This window comes from Antechinus flavipes, chromosome 5 (assembly GCF_016432865.1).
Source record: "Antechinus flavipes isolate AdamAnt ecotype Samford, QLD, Australia chromosome 5, AdamAnt_v2, whole genome shotgun sequence".
Classification (NCBI taxonomy): Eukaryota; Metazoa; Chordata; class Mammalia; order Dasyuromorphia; family Dasyuridae; genus Antechinus; species Antechinus flavipes.
This window is the reverse complement of record NC_067402.1, coordinates 191988899-192013139: the sequence shown is the minus strand read 5'-3', so window position 1 is coordinate 192013139 and position 24241 is coordinate 191988899. Positions and strand designations below refer to the sequence as shown.

General features: G+C 37.6%; 1 protein-coding gene across 1 annotated transcript in view; it reads left to right on the top strand.

Annotated features, from left to right (window-relative positions):
- The window catches only part of ETV6 (ETS variant transcription factor 6), a 296875-nt gene that overhangs the window by 125245 nt on the left and 147389 nt on the right, over positions 1-24241 (top strand). The window contains exon 2 of the mRNA XM_052000102.1: positions 5329-5461. Coding sequence (XP_051856062.1) covers positions 5329-5461 — 133 coding nt within the window. The remainder of the gene's footprint in view (positions 1-5328; positions 5462-24241) is intronic.

The following is a 24241-nucleotide window of genomic DNA, read 5'->3' as shown; positions in this document are numbered from 1 at the left end:
TTACATGCAGGTCTTTGCAATAGCCAGACTATGAAAAGCTTCTGAAGGCTCATATCCAGGAATGAATGAATGAATGATGTCAGTCATTGGCATACGAGTGGGGCAGCACCCCTCATATTAACTCTTGCATGGGTATTTCAGTCACCTGCTGCACATAGCCCCTCTACTCTATTCTCCCAGGTGGGATATAGACTGAACCATCTTTTCTTTTTTATTTAAGGGATTTCAGGAATAATAATAATAGTTGGCATTGACATAGCACTTTTAAGGTTTACAAAGTAATTTACACATAGCTCATTTGTTTTTCACAATGACTCTTCAAGATAAGTCCTACAGTTAGAATTGACTCTCTTTTACAGATGACTCAGTTGCAGAGGGATCACTCCCAGGCCAATGCTTATTTATTCCATTACACCAATTTAAAAATGAAATTTAGTTGACAATTGGCTTTGTCTCAGCTTTTCCAAATAGGTCTGTAAATACACATTTAAATATACTAAAGTAGCATCATATTTAAGGAAAACACATACATTTTGTAGAATCCAGATGTCTTTTCTTAATAAGAGAATCTATTTTAAGATTTTTCTGTTCCTTCGTTTGATTAAAGCGAGGGTATGAGAGTATTATATTCAGTCTTCCTAAAATAAGACACATTTTCACCTCTAGAGGAGTGGATCAGCAAGCCTGCTTTACTTAAGTAGAAACAAGGGACTCTGAAGCATTCTATTTTGTCCAAAACAGAACTGAATCTGTGCTTTTCCTTGGTCCTAGATCGATGGGGAAGGGGAAGGTTGACTCAGTTTCTGTACTTTGCTCTACTTCCATATACATGCTCATTTCTCTCTCTCTTCCTATTCCTTTTCCCCCAAAGTTCTCTCTGTAAGTTTTAGTTAGTTCTACTTTTTATTCTTAAGCCATACAGTACCTAGTATGCCTTTTAAATATAATTTGTTCCCCTCAGTCCAAATTTTGGGCATTAATGATCTTCTAAATGGAAATATATTCCTTTCATTTAGCCACTTACTTTGATCTCTGTGAATTTTGAGAGAATTTTTTTTGTAGCTTCCAAACAATATTATTACATTGTATATAGTGACATCACAGCATTATTAACAAGGATTAAATGAAATAACAACTCACTTTCATAAAACATTTTAAAGTATGTAGAATATTTTCCTCAAAACATCCCCATAAGTTAAGTATCATTTAATTGTATAAATATGCATACATATATTGGATTTAACCTATATTTTAACATGTTTAACATATATTGGATTACTTGCCATCTAGGGGAGGGGATGGGGGGAAGGAGAAGAAAATTTGGAACACAGGGTTTTGTAAGGGTCAATGTTGAAAAATTATCCATGCATGTGCTTTGAAAATGAAAAGCTTCAATAAAAATAAAAATAAAAAGTATTATTATCATTACTCTCATTTTTATGTGAGAAAAGAGGTGCTCAAAGGGGTTCAGTGCCTTGCCCCAAATCACACAGCAGAGACAATGACAGTTCATAATTAATAGTTCACATTTTTATAGTGCTTTCTGTGTGCCAGGCACTGAGTTAAGCACTTTTAAATGATGATCACATTTTATCCTCATAACAATTCTAAGAGATTGGTGCTGTTATTGTCTCCATAGATGGGGAATTGAGACAAACAGGAGTCAAAGACCTTGCCTGTGATCACAAGATAGATCTCCAGAACTTGGGAAATGCAGGTTCTCAAGAACTTCTCACAAACCTGTTGCAAGAAGCTTGGTTTATGGGGATACATAGAACCGGTCAGGAATTCTTCAGATTTAAAATGTGTCTATTGATGAGGAGAAGAAGAAGAAAGATGAAGAAGAATAATGGGTGCATGTTGTCCAGAGTGTGAATATTAACTGTTTGGATTGTTGGTAATGAGCTTGGGCATTTGAGATGGTTTCTCAGAAGAGTGAAAATAGCATTGAACCCCAGGATCACATGCCCTTTCTGGATCTGGCATTAAACTCATACATCTATGATTAAAAGGAACCTCAGAGACTGTCAGTCCCAACTCTCACAGATTTCTGGAGTTTTAAATAACCTTCCACAGATTCTATAGGTAGTTAAGCATCAGAATTGAGATTTGAACCTAGCGCTTCTGATGTCAGAGATAGGGCTTGGGCGAGGGAAAGGACGAATTATTGTTTCCCTCATAAGACTATTTAGATGAACACATGACTAAATTTTATAGGGGTTAACATAAATCTATTATGCTTCCATATTATCAATCTTCCTCCTACTTTAGTATATATATCTTATAGTGTTTTTTTGGGGGGATGATGAGGGGAAATAAGACTTGTTGAATGTGTTTTCATTGTTTCACTTTTGCAAAAACCCTAAAAGCTATTTTTAAATCTAGAACCAATAGTATAGATGTTACCTAGAACAAAGCTTCTTAAACTGTGGATCGTGACCCCATATAACGTTGTGTACTGAATGTGGGGTGGGGTGTCATGAAATTATGCTTTATTATAGGTAAATATTTGATTTGCATATCTATTTTATATCTCTGTATCCCTGTAAACATTTCTCTTGGTGAAAAGGGATCACGAGCGGAAGAAGTTTAAGAAGAATGAGATGGAAGACAAATAATCTCTATAGAGCAGGAAATGTGTGAATCAGACAGAAAACCAAAATGGACTAGGTATAAAAGACATTTGTGAACAGAGAATCATGAACGTGGAGCTGGAAGGACCTTCAGAGGTCCTCCAAGCCAAAGCACTTCATTTTGCCAGTGAGCAAACTGAAACCCCAGAAGGTGGAATGATTAGTAACAAGTCATGGGATGTGAAACCAGATTCTGAAACTTCAAACAAATCTTTTCCCTCTCTACATTTCTGAAGTTGTATAATCATGCAGTTTACTGAACATAGAAATCCATCATTTCCTGTGACATGAGGGATGTACCCCTTTGTTAAATTTTCAGTTAACTTTTCCCCATCAATATCTGGGGAGGTTGGGCAGCACAACAAATCAGGGGGGGACTTGTTGTTTTGTTGATTATTTAGACTTAAGAAAGTGATGGAGAAAATGTAAGTAATGTAGAGTAACTATAAACAGGTGTCATGAGTACAGTACATTTTTTCTGGAGAAACAGCAGTTCAGTATTCCCAGCATACCTGGGACTAGGCCCAGGCCTCTGTTCCCTGTGCTCCCTAGCTGAAGTAGGTCCTAGGGACAGTATTAGCCGCGGCTACCTTACCGATGAGTGGAGTGAGGCTTGGGGGGCCCTCTTGACCCTGGTGTTGATGTAGGAAGTGAGTCTTCCCTGACTTTTAAGTCCCTTAATCTTTGTTATCTGGCTTCCCGCACAAAGGTGATTATTTCATCTCTGGGTGATCCTTCATTGGGTGTCTTGTATGTGATAGAAATCTAGTCCCTAGGCTTAAAGGGATCGCTATCTAGGTTCTGTAAAACAGAACACTTCTTAGGGCTCTAGCTTCCCAAAGTAGAATTTTTTTGTGGGCTTCTCATCTAAAATCTCAGCTCAGAATCTGACTAGAAGAAACTAATTCATTTTCCCTTTCTCTTCCCCCTCCCATCCTTCTTCTCTTTCCCCTCCCAGCCTTCTCCCCTTCCTTTTTCCTCTTTTCCTTTCTCTTCCTTCTCTCTTTCCTCCTCTCCTTTCCCCCTCCCTTTTCCCTCTCCCCCCTCTTTCTCTCTCTCTCCTCTTTTATTTCCTTCTCCCTCCCTTCTCAGCTGTAAAATAAAGTAGGTGGAGTACATGATCTCCTAGAACTCCTGCAACTCCAATTTCCTATCATTCTGTTTCTTTCTACCATTTCTGTTCTTCCAGTTTGAAATCTAGAATTACTTGAAGAATGATGGTTTTGTCCTCCTCCCTTGTATTTTCAAGCGGGACTGGAACATACTCTCCAGTGTGCACATGATATGTATGAATTGGTCTGGGGTTTTTTTTTCTTCTTCTTTTGAAGACAAATAGACTATTTCTGTTAAAATATAAATAAAAGTCTAACTTCCTGTTTTGTATAATTACCAAAATATCACTTTTTGTTATTCTTAGGTTTTTGTTTGTTTTTATTTTCACAATGACATATTGTAGATTTTTCTTACTTTTCATGCATGGTTCTGTTTATGGTTGCTTGGTTAGTAAATCAAAGTTGTGTTCAAAATTCTTTATATCAAGTTGGAAACATTTTAAGATGGGGGAAAGAAGAATTTCCTGGTAGGGATGAGGTGCTTAGTTCACAGATTGCATTGACATAATAATGGGATTTTATCCTTTTGTATTATATTTTCTTGGGGGAAGGGAAGAATCCTTCCTATTCTCATCAGATTTATTTATATTCAAGGCATGGTGCTAAACACTGGGGGGATTTTTTTTTTTAAGGCATTTATTCTTTTTCATTTGGCAAATACTGGTTGTTTGGAGTTTAGCTGTGGAGCTAAGACAAAGTTTTTTTCTCTTTCCTTATTAGGTCAAATGAATATATCCAGTTAAACACTGCTGGCTTAATTCTGGAAATTTACTGTATGAAAGCAGAAAAAAAGATGATTTTGGATATATGGGAATTATTAGGAAGAGATCACTTTTAATATTGTAAAATTTTACCTGTCATAAAGGACAGCTCCATAATTATGGGAATTTATTTTTTTGGGGGGTACCAATTTAAACTATTAGGTTTTTAAAAAAAAAGATTTTTGCAAACAGATTATTTACCATATACATACAGATATATATGCCACTATAAGCTCTATTTCATGATTTTGTTAATTGTGGTTTTAGAACTCCACTTTAGGAAATCGTTAGTTTTAATATAGTAATAATAAATTGGAACAGATTTTGAGAAGCTACTACTTAACCCCTATTACCGAAAACCTTCCCTTCATTTCTGTCTTACTTTACCCAAAGGAAACCCACAAGGGTATGTATTTTTCCATTTCAAAAGGAAAAAAAAAGCTTCCCAATGTTACCCTACAAACTCATAAACTCTAGGGAATCTGAAAATCAGCCACCTTATTGGTTGGAATATAGGCCAGACTACTTTAAATCAGATCTTATTGAAAGGAAAATGAATATATAGGAATACCCAAATAATTTTTGTAGGCCACATTCATGTGTTATTCAGGCCAGATTAGGGAAAGGAGTGTCGTCTGGGGTTGGACCAGTTGGGGATGGGAAATCTTCATAGGAAGCAGCAGATTATAATAATAGGGAATCCTGGGCTGACCCCATCCATGAAATGCCTCCCACCCCCCATTGCTTTCACACCTCCACTCCAAGGCTCACATTGTCCTTCTTTCTCCCTCTCCCCTCTTTTCTTGCTCTTATTTTTAACAGCAGGAGAGAATTTCCTACACCCCTCCAGAGAGCCCAGTGCCAAATTATACTTCTTCCTCAACTCCTCTTCATGTTCCAGTGCCTCAAGCCATCAGGATGGAGGAGGACTCTATCAGACTGCCGGCACATCTGCGTGAGTGTTGTAAAGCTTGCCAGCCCCCCGGGGAGGTTCCCTCTGAGGGAGGGAAGGGCTGGGGACAGAACTGGAGAGCAATAGGAGTGATGGGAAGGTGGAACTTGTGCGAACTCCCCTAGGGAAAGGGGAATCTGGAATTTGTTTCTCAAGTCTTTGGTTGCTATGAAGTCTTTTCTGTCTCTTCCTAAATGACTTGGAACAGGGCACAGTCCCTCTTCCCCAATGATTTTTTAAAAAATACTTTTGACAAAAAGAAAAAAAAATAGAATCTGAAAATATACAAAACATTTTAGAGTTAACTAGTATTCCTGGCTAAATGATACTGAGAATTTAAACCTTTTTGGATCACATCTTGACTTTATTTCTGAGACTGCTGTTTCCTTTTCCCCTCCTTCTTGAGTCTTCTTTTATCCCTGATTTTTTTTTTTTTTTTTACATTTCTTGTTCTCCCATTTGAAAACCAGTTTTCCTTCTCTTATGCCTTTTCTTTCCTTCTTTTCCTTGACTTGAATCTGCCTCCTTGGCTTTTTTCTCATTATTCAGTTGGATCGATCCTTTTAGACCAATCAGTCAATGTCTCTCTGTCTCTCTGTCTCTCTTTTTTTTTTTCTCTCTCTCTCTCTCTCTCCTCTCTCTCTCTCTCTCTCTCTCTCTCTCTCTCTCTCTCTCTCTCTCTCTCTCTCTCCTCTCTCTCTCTTCTCTCTCTCTCTCTCCTCTCTCTCTTTCTCCCCTCTCTCTCTCTCTTTCTCTCCTCTCTCTCTCTTTCTCCCCTCTCTCTCTCTCTCTCTCTCTCTCTCTCTCCTCTCTCTCTTTCTCTCCTCTCTCTCTCTTTCTCTCCTCTCTCTCTCTTTCTCCCCTCTCTCTCTCTCTCTCTCTCTCTCTCTCTCTCTTCTCTCTCGTAGCCTTAATTATAAATCTTACAAACACTTTCAGTGATAATTCAGGAGATTATTTGTACTGACTCATCCTTGTCACCTAGTAGTCCCAGAAGCAAGTAACATATCTATTACTTTATCCTGCACTGCCACGGAGCCCAGGTGCTAACATTTGATTTAAGGGTATCAGAAAAGTTGAATCACGTGATTGCTGTTGGGGCTCGACTGCCAGTAGCATTTCTGCCTCCCTCAGTGCCTCAGAAGGCCAGTCCAGTTCTGGAAGGCACAGGTCCAGGACGATAGGGCCCTGGGACTCGGCTTGGTTGATTTTGGACTTCCTTTCACTGGTTTCTGCCCTTTTCTACACAGATGTTATAATATGTTGTGATCTTGTTATTAAACATGTATGAATATTACACATGCATGTATATATACATATGCATATAAATGTATACACATTATTAATTCACACTTAAAAATTCTATATGACTGTATATAATCTGTGATATATGTAAAATACTTATGTATATATTTACGGGCATGTAAAACCACCATTAGAGTGAGTAGATACATGTGTATACATACACACAAACATATATACTTGGTTCAGTGGGACAAATTTCAGTCATCTTTTCATCCCACGTCATCAGCATGAATTTACTAAATACCCACTTTGTGCCAGGTGGGTACTGTGCTAAGGTTTGGGAACACAGAGGCAAACAGCACTCCCTGCTCTCAAGGAATTCCCAGTCGATTGAGAGTTTTTAAATCTTCCCCTGAGAATCCATAAAATATATGTGGGAGGAGGGGCAGGGGGGCTTCCTTCAGATCTTTTGGCATTGCATGGAAACCAGTGGAGCTTGCAGTCTGTTCATCAAAGGATCATAGAACCAAAGCCTTTGGGGATCCTAAGGCCATCTAGTCCAGCCTTTTTATCTTTCCTGGAGGAAATTAAGAGCAATGGAGGTCTTGGAAAGTAGGATTTGAACTGAGATCTTGCTCCAAAGCTCATGCTGTTTATATTGCATCACCTCTGTCTCAATTATCTCTCTCTCTCTTTTTTTTAATTTTAAAGCTTTTTATTTACAAAACATATGCACAGATAATTTTTCAATATTGACCCTTGCATAGCCTTGTGTTTCAGATTTTCCCCTCCTTCCCCCCACCCTCTCCCCTAGATGGCGAGCAATCCAATATATGTTAAACATGTTAAAATATATGTTGAATCCAATGTGTGTAAACATTTACACAATTCTCTTGCTACACAAGAAAAATCAGATCAAAAAGGAAAGAAAACGAGTAAGAAAATTAAATGTAAGTGAACATCAACAAAAAGAGTGAGAATATTATGTTGTGATCCATGTTCAGTTCCCACAGTCCTCTCTTGGGTCTACATGGCTCTCTTCATCTCAGTTATTTCCTGATCTTTGTGGCAGGACTGTTTTATGATCTTTCTGAGACTATTTTTTTTCCCTGAATATGTTGTTGACATGATGTTACAGGCTATTCATACCCACAAAATTTTTATATATTGCCTTTTTGGTGACCTTTAATTTTAAAGTATTGGACACTATATTCAGACTTGTAACAACAAAACAATACTGAAGAAAAGTGTTTTTTTAAAAGATTGATCTTTGCTTCAGGGAAAACCTAGAATTATTAAATGGCTAGTCCATATTTTCTAAAATAGTTCAACTGGCTTCTCTCTTTCTATTCAATTCTAGGCCTAGTTCAGTGTCCATCAGTAGTATCTGCCCAAGGTGAAAGGCCACATATTTAAAGTCTGGACAGTCGGCATTCTTCTTGGTGCTTCAGGTGTGGATAGTCAGGCTGAGCTCTTTGAGAGCGTGGATCTTGTTCAGGAAGCTCTGCCGTAACTAGAAACGATGTCATTAGTACAGTGCCATCGATAAATAGGGCATCTGGGGGAATTCGCCATCTTGAGGGTTTTCCTCTTTCATTTGGGTGCTTTGTTAAATACCTTCTATAATAGTGGTAAAAATTTATGTCAAGAATGTCTCTAAGTCTTTGATTTATGCTTTACTTGATATTCATCAAAATGTCACTGAATAAAATTATTTCTATTACTTCTTTCAAGGAATCTTGTATGACTTTGGCATCTGCATAGGAAATAACTATGTAAAAGAGCCTTTTAAGATGTTAGTTTTTCATTCCCAACTAAATGCTTTTTAAAATTTGTTTTGATAGTTCTACATAAAATATAGATACTGTTACCTTATCTTGGAGAAGAAATAGAATCTGGAATAAACGCAGTTTACTGTCATCTTAGAGACTTACCTGTCGTGATTGGAGGCAGATTGAGGAAAGAAAGGACTAAAAGAACTTCTTACACGAGAGACCAAATTAACGAGAGAGTCTAGAGAGAGAATTCTTCTCCTGTGGAGAAGATATCTGGAAGAGAACTATTGAGGGTACATGGTACAAGCTCTTCTGAGAGAGATTAAGTGGTGACACGATTTCCAGAGTTGAAAGACATCCATAATTGTAGTCAGTAGTGGGAAATGACTCTGGAGATAGTCTTTCTGTGATATTATTAAAATGTCTATATCATGTATAACATTCTTAATACATTATATAGCCATAACATTGGTATTTATTTTGGCTTATGAGCTTGAGGGGTTTGATATTGAGAAATATAAGCAATGAAAGAAAACATTTCTCTACTTTATTTACATACTTAGGATAAGGACGCAGAGCTAATTGTGGTATCATGCAGTTTTTGCTAATGACGTAGCAGGTTTTAGGTCTAATACCCCTAAACGCTGTAGTGTGTGCTACACTAACTGAAAACCCCAGTAGACTTCTCTTCCCATTCCCCACCCCCCCTCAAAGACCTGTGACTTGATTTATTACTTTGTTCTCTAGCTCTTAAGGCACTCAAGGAATGCATTCAAATGTTTCTTTATAAATTAATAGAAATGCATATCTCCAGCCTATTAGCTCTTAACCCATATCATAATTTGTAAAATCAAAGAAATCTCTTCTTTTTTTTATTATAGCTTTTTATTTACATGTTATATGCATAGGTAATTTTACAGTATTGACAATTGCCAAACTTTTTGTTCCAATTTTTCCCCTCCTTTCCCCCACCCGCCTGCTCCCCCTCGATGGCAGGTTGACCAATACATGTTAAATATGTTAAAGTGTAAATTAAATACAATATAAGTGTACATGTCCAGTTATTTTGCTGTACAAAAAGAATTGGACTTTGAAATAGTATAGCCTGTGAAGGAAATCAAAAATGCAGGTGGACAAAAATATAGGGATTGGGAATTCTGTGTAGTGGTTCATAGTCATCTTCCAGAGTTCTTTCGCTGGGTATAGCTGGTTCAATTCATTATTGCTCTGTTGGAACTGATTTGGTTCATCTCATTGTTGAAGAGGGCCAGGTCCATCAGAATTGATCATCATAAAGTATTTTGTTTAAGTATATAATGATCCTCTGGTCCTGCTCATTTCACTGAGCATCAGTTCATATAGGTCTCTCCAGGCCTTTCTGAAATCCTCCTGCTGGTCATTTCTTACAGAACAATAATATTCATATACCACAATTTACTCAGCCATTCTCGAAATCTCTTCTCCTAATAAGTTTTCATTCAACTCTCCCTCTAATGACCAAATCACCTGTTATCCCTGTCACTGGCTATATAACTTATTGCTGGTATAACAAAAAAGGCCAAATATATATATTTATTTAATTTTTTAGCATTGGACCACAGAGAAAAGTTGATGGTTAGAATCAACTCAAACCATCAACTATACCTACAGACCTCTCTTCAATTCAGGAATTATACACAGATTCACCACTTGATTTTCTCAGGGTGGCAATCATAGTCTCTCAAGAGTTCTTTTGAGGATATTTTCTCTAAGGGACAAGAATTAAAGACAGTTCTCTCAGGGAACATTTCCATTTCTCTCTAGGAAAAAAAAATCTTTCTGATTTCTTTTCAGCCAAGATAGTTCACAGGTTTTCTCTCAATAACAAAAAGTAACTGTGTCCATCATCTCTGTGGGAGAAATTGTTTTAGGTCTAATATCTCTAGATTCTGTCATGTATACTACATTAATTGAAAACCCCAGCAGACTTCTCTTCCCAACCCCCTGATTCCAAGGCCTGCTACTTGATTTATTACCATATTCTCTTAGATAATTAATAGTTTCCTGGTAGTTTCCACATTTTTCAATCACTCTTGTGACTTAAAGTACAGTCTGACAGAATATTATTTTAAAAAATTATTTTAAAATAAAAAATTATATTTAAATAAGTAAATAAATAGAAAAATTATTTAAAATATTATTAAAAAAAAAACCTGTTGATTCCCTTATCATAGGATCCTTTCAAAATGAATGTAGATTACTCTCAGGGAGATTTTTTATAGTGATAGGGAATAGACATATGTGTTTGTTGTTCAGTCATGACCCCATTCTATGTATCATGAAACTGAGATTCAGAAATAGCTTAGCCAGGATCACACAGCTAGTAAAGGCCAGGAATTGAATTTAATCTCTCAACCCTAAATACAGCCTTCTTTCTATGACACTCTATTGCTCCTTTCTGTGTAATTCTAACTTTCTGGGCCCCATATTGTGAGCACTGGAAGAGAATTAATCTGGTCCAGCCCTATTTTTCAGATGAAAGTCTGTGCATCCCACCCTTAAATCACCTCATATTAATTTTATCTATATTGTGTATTTACTTATAGATGTACATATTGACTCCCCTGTTAAAATGTAACCTGCCCAAGGGCCACCACTGTTTTGTTTTTATTCTTGTGTCCTCAACAATTAGCGCAGCCCTTTGCACGTAAGAAATACTTAATAGAGAAGTCTGGTCATTTTCCTGGTTTTGTCCGGTGAGTGTGGGAGAGCTCCAACCTTAGGAGCCCGTTCTCGCCTCCGTGCACCGTACCTAGTCTGCCACAGGCCGGGACATCTTGACAGCCTGGGTCTGTAGTGGGCAGTGACCCAAGCCCTTCTCCCTCCTGATCCAGTGATCCTTCCTGCACCGCCACTGGCCTGGACATCCAGCCCCTCCCTCTACCTCTGCACTGGGGGCTTTCTGAGTGAAGGCAATAAGAAGCCGTCCCGTGCTCCTGTGTGAGAGAACATGGGCGTGCTATTCTTGCTTTTTGAAAAGAATCTGTTTCCAGCCCCTGTAATTCTTGCAGCTCTACTTCATGCATAAAGAACTATCCCAGCTGGGCCGCTGATCCTAAAAGAGAATAAATATTATAACAAGGGAATAAGGTTATTGCTGTTTTAATCTGGGATTCCAGACAATTCCCAGTAGAATGCTCATGGAAAGTCCGGGGGAGAATCTGACAGCAAAGACAGCACCAGGACATTTATGGTACTGGGAGGTTGAAAACATTTTTAGCCTCTTGTTTTAAAGAGACACTCACCAGACTGGTATGCCCCAAAGTGCCTCATTTGAAAGTCATTTTTCCTTCTCAGATCTCCAGATAAATCCTGCACGAGAGCCTTTTTCTCTCTCTCTCTTTTAAATCAGTACATATTCCTTTCTCAGGGGAGGCAAGTCAAGGAAGCAGCCCACTAGCTAGAACATTCAGTCATTTGCAAGCTTACAAACTGCGGCTTTTTAAAATGCTCTCTCAAAGCTTTTAGTCCTGTGAGCCCAATGCCGCACTCTTAGCAAAGACATTTTAGCAAGCGGGCTGCCCGTGCTGATGAGAAGAAAGTGAGAGGGACACGGTTTTTCCCTGGTTTCTTGGAGACAGGAGGTAAAGGGCTAATAAGGACAGGCAAGAAGAGAAGCAGAGGCTCATGGTGATTATGTGCAACAGGAAGTGGCAGATGAGGGCAGCGCGCCTAGAAGGGAGAAGAACAGAGCTTAAAAGAACCAGCTTGTGCAGACAGAAGAATGAAGTGCCCCCCCCCTTTTTTTTTCTATGAAAATAGGAGTTAATCTTTTTCTTTAGTAATAGCAGGTAAATACACAGATGTTCCATTCGCTAAATGGAACCTTCATCCATCAACTTGAACCCAAATATATGAGATCTAATAGAAGGGAGATTTACCCCCCCCTTTTTTTTTCCCCTGAGGCAATTGGGGTTCAGTGATTTGCCCAGGGTCTCACAGCCAAGAAGTGTTAAGTGTCTGAGGGCAGATTTGAACTCGGGTCCTCCTGACTTCCAGGCTGGTAATCTATCCACTGCGCCACCTAGCTGCCCCAGGTATATACCTTTGAAAATCAGAATTTTAGAACTGGAAAGATAATAAAGTTCAGGAAAATTTAAAGATTTTGTCAAGAAAAACCTATTGACAGTATTAGTATGCTGTGGTCCATAGGGTCTTGAAGAGTCAGACACAACTGAACCATAATAAACAAAATGCCATCCTATGGCTAATTACTGAAAGAGGCAGGATTAGATTCCAGACCCTTGATTCTCTCTTTTTCCACATTAGGGCACATTAGGTAAGATATGAAAAGCTGACCAAAGACTCAATTTGTGGAATAAAAGAATTTGTGAGGGAAAAATGATACTAATTTAAAAGATTTTTTTCAATTTATTTAAAATATCAATTTAATCATGCCTTCACTAGCCATGTGACCCTGGACAAGTCACTTTACCCCAATTGCCTTAGCAAAAACAAACACATAAATAAATAAAAAATCATGCTTTAATTTTAAATATGTAAGCAATGCAGCATTCGCTTTTCTGCAACCTTTAAAAAAAATCCCTATGAAATGGTGTTTAAAAATCAGAACTTATGAATCATTCATATTTTATAGGTTTATGGTTTATGGTATTGTGAGTTAATAAATAGCTACTAATAGCAACATTAGTTTTCTAGAGTAAGAACTCCAGAAATAGTCCTGTTGGCTGAAGTTCCTCTCCTTAGAAGTTTTTCAGAATTCTTACATTTGCACATTAAAATAATTTAAAGCCTTCTTTTGGAAACATTACCTTTCTGCTCACCCACTTGATAGTTTTGCATTCTCAGGAGAGTAAATTGAGTTTATCAGCAGTTAAACTCCTAGCAAAGTTGTACCTAGAGTAGAACATTAAAACAAAATGTAATTTTAGTTCTGTTTGGCCAACATGTACATCTTTTTCTTTTCTTTTCCAAATTTATGAAATAAAACAAGTATTTTCAGAACACAGTATAACAAAAAAAGATGGTCACACGTGAAAGTGGAAATCTGTACAACTTGCTGAGTTTTTTTGCATATGCAATAACATTGTTTGAAGCATCCTAGCTTCAGTGGAAGAGAAAGCTCTTCCATTATTCAAAAATTGCAATCTTTCTATCTTCTGTAAAGTCTGCTTCTTCTTAGTAGAATTTTCCATATTCCATCTTGTATTTTGTTTTGTTTTGTTTTGTTTTGTTTTTTGTTGAAGCAGTTGGGGTTAAGTGACTTGCCCAGAGTCACACAGCTAGGAAGTGTTAAGTGTCTGAGGCCAGATTTGCTGGCCTGCTGACTTAAGGGTTAGTGCACCAGCTGGCTGCCCAACATGAAAATTTTTTGAAAGGTTTCTGGTTTGTCAGCTGTACATTATGATGCAGAAGGTTTGGTCACTGCTTTAGTCAAAGACAGGGAAAGAGAGGGAGGAAGAAAGAAGGGGAAGGAAAAAGGGAGGAGGGAGAAGTGGGGAAAGAAGAGACGGAGACAGAGGAGGAGAATAACAGAAAAAAACATAAGCAAAACATCCAGGGAAATCTCCTTTCTGGGTTTAGTGTCTGAAAGAATTCCCAGTGCAGTCACTGATTCCTGCCTCTATACTTCCAGATTAAGAAACAACTTCAATAATTGAAGCTATTTATAGCTGGCATATATATGGCAACTATATATATATGACAGCTATAAATAGATCTGTGTGTGAATACAAGACATTTATTGATCTTTTCTTTTATATCACTGTCCATATAGTGAGCCCAGGGTCTTTAAGATAGCTTGGCAATGTGCAGGCTGATAGGACCTGGCTGAGAACCTTGTTTATGGGGAGAAAAGCCTAGAAGCATTCATCTTTAGGTCCATTTCTCTAATTTTCATTAAAACACCACAGCAGTCATTTAAATCACATCACCAATTAATTATCCCTAGCTAGTCCTCTTTTACTCATGGAAGCCCAGAGCTGTACAATTAGTTGCCAGATCTGAGTGTGAGAAGTTTGAGGTCATTCTGTGGCAATGTTTCTCAAACTTTTTGGTCTCAGGACTCCTTTATATTCTTTATACCTTTATATCTTCTCCCCGACCTCTTACCATCAAAAAGAGCTTTTATCTATGTCAGTTATATCTACTATTGTTTGCCATATTAGAAATTCTTATTATTATGAAAATAATCCATCTCTTGAGTCCTCTGGAAGGGTTTGGGAGATCTGGAGGGTGGGGCTGACCACACTTTGAAGACTGATGCCTTATGGAAAGTGCAGTCAATAGTTCAACTTTGAAGGTAGCTCTCCCTTTTTCTTGTCTGTAAATTTTTAAAAAAATTTTAAATAACTTTTTATTGACAGAGTCTGTAAATTTTGTCTGTAAAATAACTATTTTCTCCACAAAATCTTCCACCATCCCCAGCCTCCAGCACATACCCTACTACCTATATCCCCTGGGTTTCCCCAACCATTAAAGGACTATACTATTTCTTTTTGGTTATCTGGAACATGGAATTGAAGACCCACATATTCATTAGATAAGTGAGCTAGCTTTGGAAGCAAAAAGTTCTGAGTTCAAGTCTCACTCTCATTTTACCCATTCTGGCTCTGTGATGCTGGAGAGGTCATTACCCCTCAGTGCCCCATGCAGATCTCTAAGATGATTAAGTTGCAGTTAGTCAGCAGATCTGAATTGATAAAATAAGTTCCTCATCACGAGCTTTACCAAATCAAAAAAAAAAATAAATAAAAATCCCAAATTCACCAGTTTCCATCTTTCCATAAAACTTGTAGGCACAAATATGTTGTGGGGGGAGGTCTTTGAGTGCACATCATAGATTTGTGACAGATATAATGTGTCCTAGGGTCTAACTTCTGTTGCTTTTCTTTATTTTGAAGTATGTCTTGTTCCCTTTTTGTATTCTCCTCCATAATGCATTGGAGATAGGAGGAATTCAGTAAGTTGAGTTTTCCTCAAAGTGTCTGCTGTGTGCTCCTTAGGTTGTTAAGCTCCTTGAGGGAAGGAACTGCCCTTTTCTTCTTTTTGTGTTCCTAGTACGTAACACAGTGCTTGGAGTATTTGTTGTTGTTCCTGATCTCCTGGACCCTGGAATTCTCTTGGCAAAGATACTGGAGTGATTTACCATTTCCTCCTTTAGTGGAGTAAAGCAGACAGGTTAAGTGACTTGCCCAGGGTGACACAGCTAGTACTATATTGAATTTGAACTTGGGTCTTCCTGTCTCCTGGTTCCTGGCTCCATCCCCTGTACCACCCAACTGCCCTGACCTGGCACATAGTAAGTTCTAAGTGTTCATTGATTATTTGATTGCCAAGGCATTGTGCTGAATATAAGAGATCCAAAGATTATAATAAAATAAGATCCTGACTTCAGAGACCATAAATCTCAATTCAAATTTTTTTTTAACTTTCTTGAAATTAATTTGCCATACTTACTTTGTATATATTCTGTCTGAATCTCCCTCACTAGAACACATGGTTACTAAGTGTTTTGGTAGCTAGAGAGCTGGATTCAGGGTCAGGAAGCCTTGGGTTTGAACTTGCCTCATACACTTCCTGCCTGTTTGATTGAGGGCAGGTGCTCTAACCTCTCCATCTCATTACCCTCATTATAAGAATATCATGTACTTGGTGGGGTTGTTTGCAGCCTTGAGTGAGATAAAGTAGTATATAATGGTTTGTGGTGGAGGTGGAGTGGGGTGGTTTCTTATGTTGAATTTATTATGGTCATGGGCTAGGACTTTTTTGAGTTTTGTCTTTCTGTCAGCAGCACTTAGGAGGAACCACGTGAAGTGAGTTGAAACCCATTTTCCCAAGGTATAAATTCCTGTAGCCACTGGAGAATACTCAAAGTAGTTTTGATAAGGCTTGTCAAGGCAGTTCCTGTCCCTCTCCAGCAAAGGCACGTAGCAGGTACCCAACCTACCTGCCATTTAGATTCTGACTGCTGCTTCCTGGTATTGATTCATCCTCTTTCCTACATCTTCTGTTGCATGTACCTGGGGAATCTTTTTCTCTCTTTGATTCCTTTTTCTCTCTTAAAGGCTGAATTGGAGAGACTGACAGATTTAAGGAGACTTTGGTCTCCAAGTTGAGGCTAAGAGTGAATTCTTAAGTCAAGTTAGTCATCCTATCTTGCCCTTTCTTTTCTCTTCAGGTGGGCAGGGGGCGGCTACTACTATCCAGCTTTTTGAAATTAGCCTTTATTTCGGCTTCCTGTGCATCATGGATGCAAATAGCCCTCTGATGAGGATGTGCGGATCCAATAATAGAAATGCAAATCTCAGAAATGGATAATGTGGATGAGGATTGAGTGCAGATGGGATGACAGAAAGATCAAGTCTGAAACTGCTCTGTAGAAAGCACTGGGTTTGGAGTTTGGGGGTGGGAGCAGAATTCCACTGGCAGTTGACACTATCTACTTCACTAATTCTGTGTGTGTGTGTGTGTGTGTGTGAGACAGACAGACAGACAAACCTTGGGGAAATGATTTGTGTTCACTGGATCTGGTTCTTCATCTTTACAATAAGGCAGTTGGGTGGATTGAACTCTGATTCTCATTTCATTTAATGCTATCCTACAAAATCTGGGTTTGAGCTCCATAATTTTAAAAGTTGGAGTTCACAGTTTATACTTTCCAGAGAATCAAGGATTCTTTATCTTTTTATATCTGGCAGTCTGGAGAAATGTAGAGTCCTCAGAAGCATGTTTTTAATGCATAAAATATAGAGGGTCACAAAAGAACCAACTATACTGGAGCACAATTTTTTGATGCTTTTTTTTTTTTTTTGAACAGGGCTAAAGTGGAAATTTATTTTATATGACTTTATATTTGTAATGGGTTTTGCATTTTTTCTTGTTTCCTTAATAGATAAGGGAAGAGAAAGGGAGAAGATAGGGTGAGGGAGATAATAAAGAAGTGAAAATGAAAATAAAATTGAATTTGAAAAATAAACTAAAACACCAAGTTCACAAACTCCAAGTTAAGAATCCCTGTTCTGAAGGGTAAAAGATTTGTTTGGATGAAGTAGATGTAGTCCTTGAAGGGAGAAGGGGTGATGGGGTAAGGATGAAACAAAATAGTTTTTGAGTTTGAAGCTGCAGGGAGTTCAGGTATTTCTGCTTCAAATAAGTGGTAATGATTTTGAAAAACTGTAGCCATCCAGACTTACAGATCCTGCTACATTTTATAGGAATGACTTAATTGTGTTCCAGGATTTTATTCAACTAGTCACATTTCTAGCCAAACCATAGGGTATCCCAAGAGTTTTAGTGTGGTTTACATTTTAATTGTGTAAAAATGCACTAAGATTTTTGGAACACCCTGTAAACTAGGAAAAATCCTATTCATAGAAGCATTTAAAAAATATTGCCTCATTTTATCTTCAGAACAATCCTGAGAGAAGTATTATTGTTATCTCCTTTTTATGGAACAGGAAACTGAGGTGGACATAAATGACTTGCTTGGGATCACTTAGCTGGATTGAAACTCGCATCTTTCTGATTCCAGATCCAGTATACTATCTCCCCTGCCACCTTACTTCTTCACTAGCTGCCAGAAATGGGGGAGGATTGGGAAAGACCTCCTGTAGTTTAGGGTACTTGAGCTGAGCTTTGAAAGAAGCTAGAGAAGGGCTCTGAAAGGTGGGAGATAAGGAAGGGAGTACCTTTTAGATAGTGACTATTCTGCTGGAGTACTCTGGGACCATCTGTATGTAATATCATAATTTGACTCCAGAAAATCCTGGGAGAAGAAAATAATTTTCCTTATGGAAGAGACATGGAGGGAAAAGAGGTAGAGAGACATTATACAGCCTTGTTGTTGAAGCCAGAACTATGATTTCATGGGTTTATTATGGGAACTTGAGGTATGCTATCATTCTTTTCCCATACACATTGTAACTAACTTTAGAGTTATTTTATTTTATAATTTTATATAAAATACTTATAGTGTGTATTTTATACTTTAAGGGTGTCCCAGGGCACCGGGAGGTCCAGAGACAGGTCTTCCTCACTCCATGTTAGCTAACTTAACTTTCTACCACATTTTTTCTAGGGGATAAGAAGACATATATGTTCAGAGGCAAATTTAGGACTCAGGGAAAAAAAAAAGATTTATCCCCTGGAGGCACTCTCATGGAGAAAGTGTATTGGGTCAGTGAGCCGAGGCTTTTAAAATTCCAGTAACACCCAGCATTGATTCACGTTGGATCACATAATTTATCTAATTCTCTTAAGTTTTACAGAAAGGCAAGAGAGCTTAATAGACAAGGAGTTGGTCTTAAAGTTGGATTTACTTGGGTCCAAGCTTCATCCAGGCTCCTCAGTTACTCTCAATGTTCTAAATCAGAACTTTTAAAATTTTTTCTACTTGAGACCTCTTTTTACTGGGGAAATTTTTCTATGATTCTGGATGCATAGTTAGGTGAAATAGGATTCAAATGAGACATTTACTGATAACTGAATGTAGGCTTACAAAATTATAATTTGTTATGAGACCCCATATAGAGTTATAACCTTACAGTTTAAGAATCTGGGTTCTGCTGCCCAAAGGACTGTCCAACTGTGCATACCCTTTGATTCAGCAGTATCTCTACTGGGCTTATACCCCAAAGAGATCTTAAAGGAGGGAAAGGGACCTGTATGTGGCAGCCCTCTTTGTAGTGGCAAGAAACTGGAAACTGAATGGATGCTCATCAATTGGAGAATGGCTGAATAAGTTGTGGTATATGAATGTTATGGAATATTATTGTTCTGTAAGAAACAATCAGCAGGATGATTTTAGAACAACCTGGAAAGACTTATATGATGCTAAGTGAAGTGAGTTAGAACCAAGACATCATTGCACTCAGTAACAACAAGATTATGTGATAATCAGTTTTGATGGATGTGGCTCTTTTCAATAGGGAGGTGATTCCAGGCAGTTTCAATGGTCTTATTACGTAGAGAGAGCCCTCTGCATCTAGAGAGAGTACTATGGGGATCACAACATAGTATTTTCACCTTTTTTTTTTTTTATTGTTTGCTTGCATTTTGTTTTCTTGCTTATTTTTCTCCCTTTTTTGATCTCATATTTCTTATGCAGCATGATAATTGTGGAAATATATAAAGAACAATTGCACATGTTGACATATATTGGATTACTTGCCATCTAGAAGAAGGGATGGGGGAAAGGAAGGGAGGAAACAAAATTTGGAACACAAAGTTTTGTAAGGGTGAATGTTGAAAACTATGCATATATTTTGAAAATTTATTTTTAAAAAATCTGGGTTCTAGATAACTAGACTATTAGTTGCAGAAAAGGTGATGACGTGCATCAGTAGAGGGAGTTTGCTCACCTGGATGTTGCCTGTTCCAAAAAAATCATAGTTCTAGTCCTAATCTTTAGATATAGTCCTTTCTCCACAACAGCTTTGAGTATTCCAAGTCAATTATCTTTCTTTTGAAGACTAGAGAGATTAAAATAGGTTAAGTACCTCAACTGAAGTCACAAGGCTAAGTGTTAATGTCAGAACTGGATACTGACCCAAGTCACTCTTGACTCCATGTCCAGCATCTCTTCTCGTTAATATACTGGAACATGGCTTAATTTTCCTATGCCTTAGTTTGCTCATATGCACATTGATGGAGAATATGAGGGAAACTTGAGGAACTGTATAATAATAGAAAAGGAATAGAAAATATCTTAGGAGGTATCATATGATCTCCGGATTCTAAACATCCTTAGTCACTTAAGATCCACTGTTTTCATCAGTTTTCAATGCAGATGGTGACTGCAGCCACTTTAGGAAATTGTACTTTAAATACTTTAGCTATGATTTTTATGTGAGAAAAGTACTTCTGTTAGGAAATGTGATAACACAATGCCCAACCACTGTACGATGCTTACATATGATTTCTGTAATTTATTTATTTTAGATTAATCCATTTGTAATACCACACCAATAGATTGGTTTTAGGCTTTGCCAATGAACTGAAGAATTGGCTAACTCCAAGCCTCTGTGATGTAGGTGTCCCAGAATTTTATAGGCTAATCCTATTATGTTAAAGGTACAGTTGCTTTCAAAGCCTTCTGTATGGGTGTGACTGCTAGACCCTTAGCTGTCCTTTTGCCTAGGTCATTGTTACTGCTTGCTTGATCTCCTAGTGCAGTATTGTATAAATTCTACTGGAGACCAGAGGAGTCTCTCTGGATAAACCAGATTTCTTGAACTATTTCCCTCCCCTCCCCCCCCTACCTAATTAGTTCCTGGTTGAATTTTAGAGAAACACAGTTGATCAGCAAGTAGTTTTCCTCCTTCTCCTGGCTTCACAGAATAAGAGTAGTTAGTAGAAAAGTAAAGTAAATATAAAAAAATGAGAGAAACACAAGAACAAAAACTTCTAAGTGCTAAAGTGAAGGCTTTACTGGTTTATTTTAAAGCAGTTTTTTCCACAAAATGGGACATGTCAGGATCCCTTGGTATAGTGTTTGTGATCAACCATTTGGAAGTTGGAATTATATTTTACCTTCTCTGCAAGGACCAGTCATGGGATTTGTTTCTAACACTACTTACCTTTTAACTTTCATAGTTCAACATTTGCAAACTCCTTTCTCCCTCCCTTCCTTTGTTCCTTCCTTCCTCTCTTCCTCCCTCCTTCCCTGTCTTCCTCCCTCCCTTTCTCTCCCCCCTTCTCTTTTCCCTTCTCTCTCCTTTCCTTTCTCCCTCCCTCTTTCTTTCCCTCCCTTCCCCCTTGGGTGGGTGGGGGCAATTGGACATGACCCACCCAGGATCACATAGATGACTGTTAAGTGTTTGAAATGGACTTTGTACTCAGATCCTCCTGATTGGTGCTCTATTCACTGCATCACCCAGCTGTGTATCTCCTCTTCATTGAGTAGATTCCCAGCCTAACGCTTCAGTCCCTGCTGTAGGTCCGATAGGGCAATTATTATTTTATATCCTAAATTGTACTAAATCACTGATAGCACAACAATAATATTTTATCTGCTTTAATCCTCCCAACAACCTGTGAGGAGATGTTTGTTATTTTTATTTTATGGATGAGGGAACTGAGATGGAGAGGTTAAAGATCATGTAGCTAATAAGTATCTGATGTGGAATTCAAATTCAGCTTTTCCTGATTCCACCCCATATTATCTACTGTCCCACATAACTGCAAATAGCCCCAGATGATGAGCAGATGCCACTGAGAAAATTCTCTGTCCCCACCTCCTACTCTCACAGAATGAATGGCCTTTACAGTTTATAAATAAAGATACTTATGTTGGAAATACATGTTCAACTTTTTTTTTTAATTGATGGGGTAATACCATCAAAAAAGTTTAGAGACCACTGCTCAAAAGAAAAGAAAATGGAAGTGATAATAGAGTTACTACCTATATCCAAATAATCAAGCTCTATAGTACATTTCCAGCCAGAATAGTTTTGATTCTATACTTCCCCTCCATTTATTAAACCCAGTATTATTTCCCAGGGAAATCTTTCTCAGTAGAAGGCCTGATTTTCCAAGGCAAAGGAAAACATGTTGTTTTGTTGGGGAGTATAACATAGCAGGCATCACATCAATTCTAGAGTTATTTGTCTATTTACTCTTGCCTTCCCCTACATTTCAAGCTCCTGAAAAATCAAAGATTATCTTGTTCCCATTTGCTTAGTACTGGGCCTTGAACATAAAAAGCATTGAATTGAGAGTTGAGAGTTGCCCTAAAATCCAGGCTGTTAGTGACCAAAGTTGAACTGAGATTTTGTTCTCTATTCACAAATAGTTGTAACTTAGGTCACTAACATCAGTAAATTAATACAAAGATCAAAAGTGAGGGAGGGAGTGCATTGTATCTTCTGTCTCTACTTACTCCATACACTGACAGGCGTCAACAAACAATCACATCTATAAGCACTGATTTATAAGCCTCATCTGTGAGAAAGAGAAGGTCAATGAATTGGGTTTGCAATGAAAAATGCTAGAAAAGGAACAAATTAAAAACCCCCAGTCAAACACTAAACTTGAAATTCTAAAAATAAAAGGAGAGATCAATAAAATTGAAAGTAAAAAAAACTATTGAATTAATTAATAAAACTAAGAGTTGGTTCTATGAAAAAACCAACAAAATAGACAAACCCTTAGTAAATCTGAACCTGAAAAAAAAAAGAGTTACAACCCTTGGAGTCTCACTTGTGAGACATAAATACAGGATAAATACAAAATAAAATTACAAAGTGATGGGGTAGGGCACTAGCAGCTGGGAGAATTGGGAGGAGCTCTGGAAAGAGGGCAAGGAAAGAGAGCATTCCGATGATGAGAAGGCTGACAAAGACTGGAGATGGAAAATCACGCAGAGTAGACCAGTTTGCTTGAAGACTGAAATGGGAAATAATGTAAAATTCTACTGAAAAGGTAGAATGGAGCCTAGTCTGTGGAATGCTGCAAAATTGCCAAAAATTAGATTTTTATATTTTATCCTCGAGGCAACAGGGAGACACTAGGGATTCTTGAGCTTGGAAGTGACCCCGTTTGGTAGCCTTAGAAAATAGATTAAAGGGAGGAAGATACTGGAGGTGGGAAAACCTAGTACAACTAGAAACAAAGCACTCCTAAAATCTTTCAAGTTAAATCTAGATCATTTTTTGACATTAATGCAATTTAGGCACATTTTTCCCTCCAGAAATAAATTTAATAGGGTTGGAAATTCCCCTTGACACAGAAAGTCCTCTCCTTTCCTTCCCTTTCTCTTTCATTCTGATTTCTTCTACATAGTTGTTTTCTCAATACCAAACTCCCACTGTTTGTTTTTTCTCACTTCTCATTCTGGTTTACTGGAGCCATTTTGTCAAAATCCCCTCTGTGAATACAGAAATGTTTTGTTCCTCTGTGATCTATGTCAGGCTTATTATATCAGTTGTTAGTAATGTTAGGATTTATTACTCAGATATCTGGGTTCTTGTACTGTAGAGTTCCCTAGGAGAGTCTTTCATTTGTTTTTTTATTTCTTTATTTCCTACACCAACCTCTTAGTTTGAGTTAGAAATGTCACGTGCATTTTTTTTTTTAATTAAATTTCTACTCTCCTAGATCATAAGGCAAGTCAAATACAGAGATACCTGAGAACCTCTGAAAATGGAAATTTTGTTCTGGTTTTAGTGTAGAAAAAAAAAAATTTTTTTGTTTAAATCATCATAGTCACTTTCCAAGTAATGATTGTTTTAAAAAATCAAATATTTTAAAAATCTTTACTCTTCTGAAACTTTGTACAAATAATAAAAAAAAAAAAACCCTTGAATTGAATAGAATATGGCATTTATTATGTCCTTAGTCCCCCAGTTGTGTTTTTAAAGGCTTCTATGATGATTCCTGTTGCCCAAAGACATCAAGGGAATGGAGAATTCTATCAGGAATGAAAAGAAACAATTCTGAGTGTTTTAACACTAGTAGGAAACTTAACTCTTCACTAAGAGCCTATCTCTAGTTATTTTTCTTTAGAGAGGGAACATAATGGGGTAACCCTCATTAATATTATCTAATAAATAAATAAAAATCCCACATCTTGGGATTGTGAGATTTAGCTCTGGAAAGGATGGTGGCCATCACTGAATATATCCCCTTTTATTGTATAGATAGAGGGAATGATTGATAATAAGTATTCGTTTGTTACCCCCAATTTTATTTGAAAGACCTTTCAAGTTCCTCCCTTATATATAGTGATGACTCTTTGTTTTGGATAGATATCATTTGTGATATT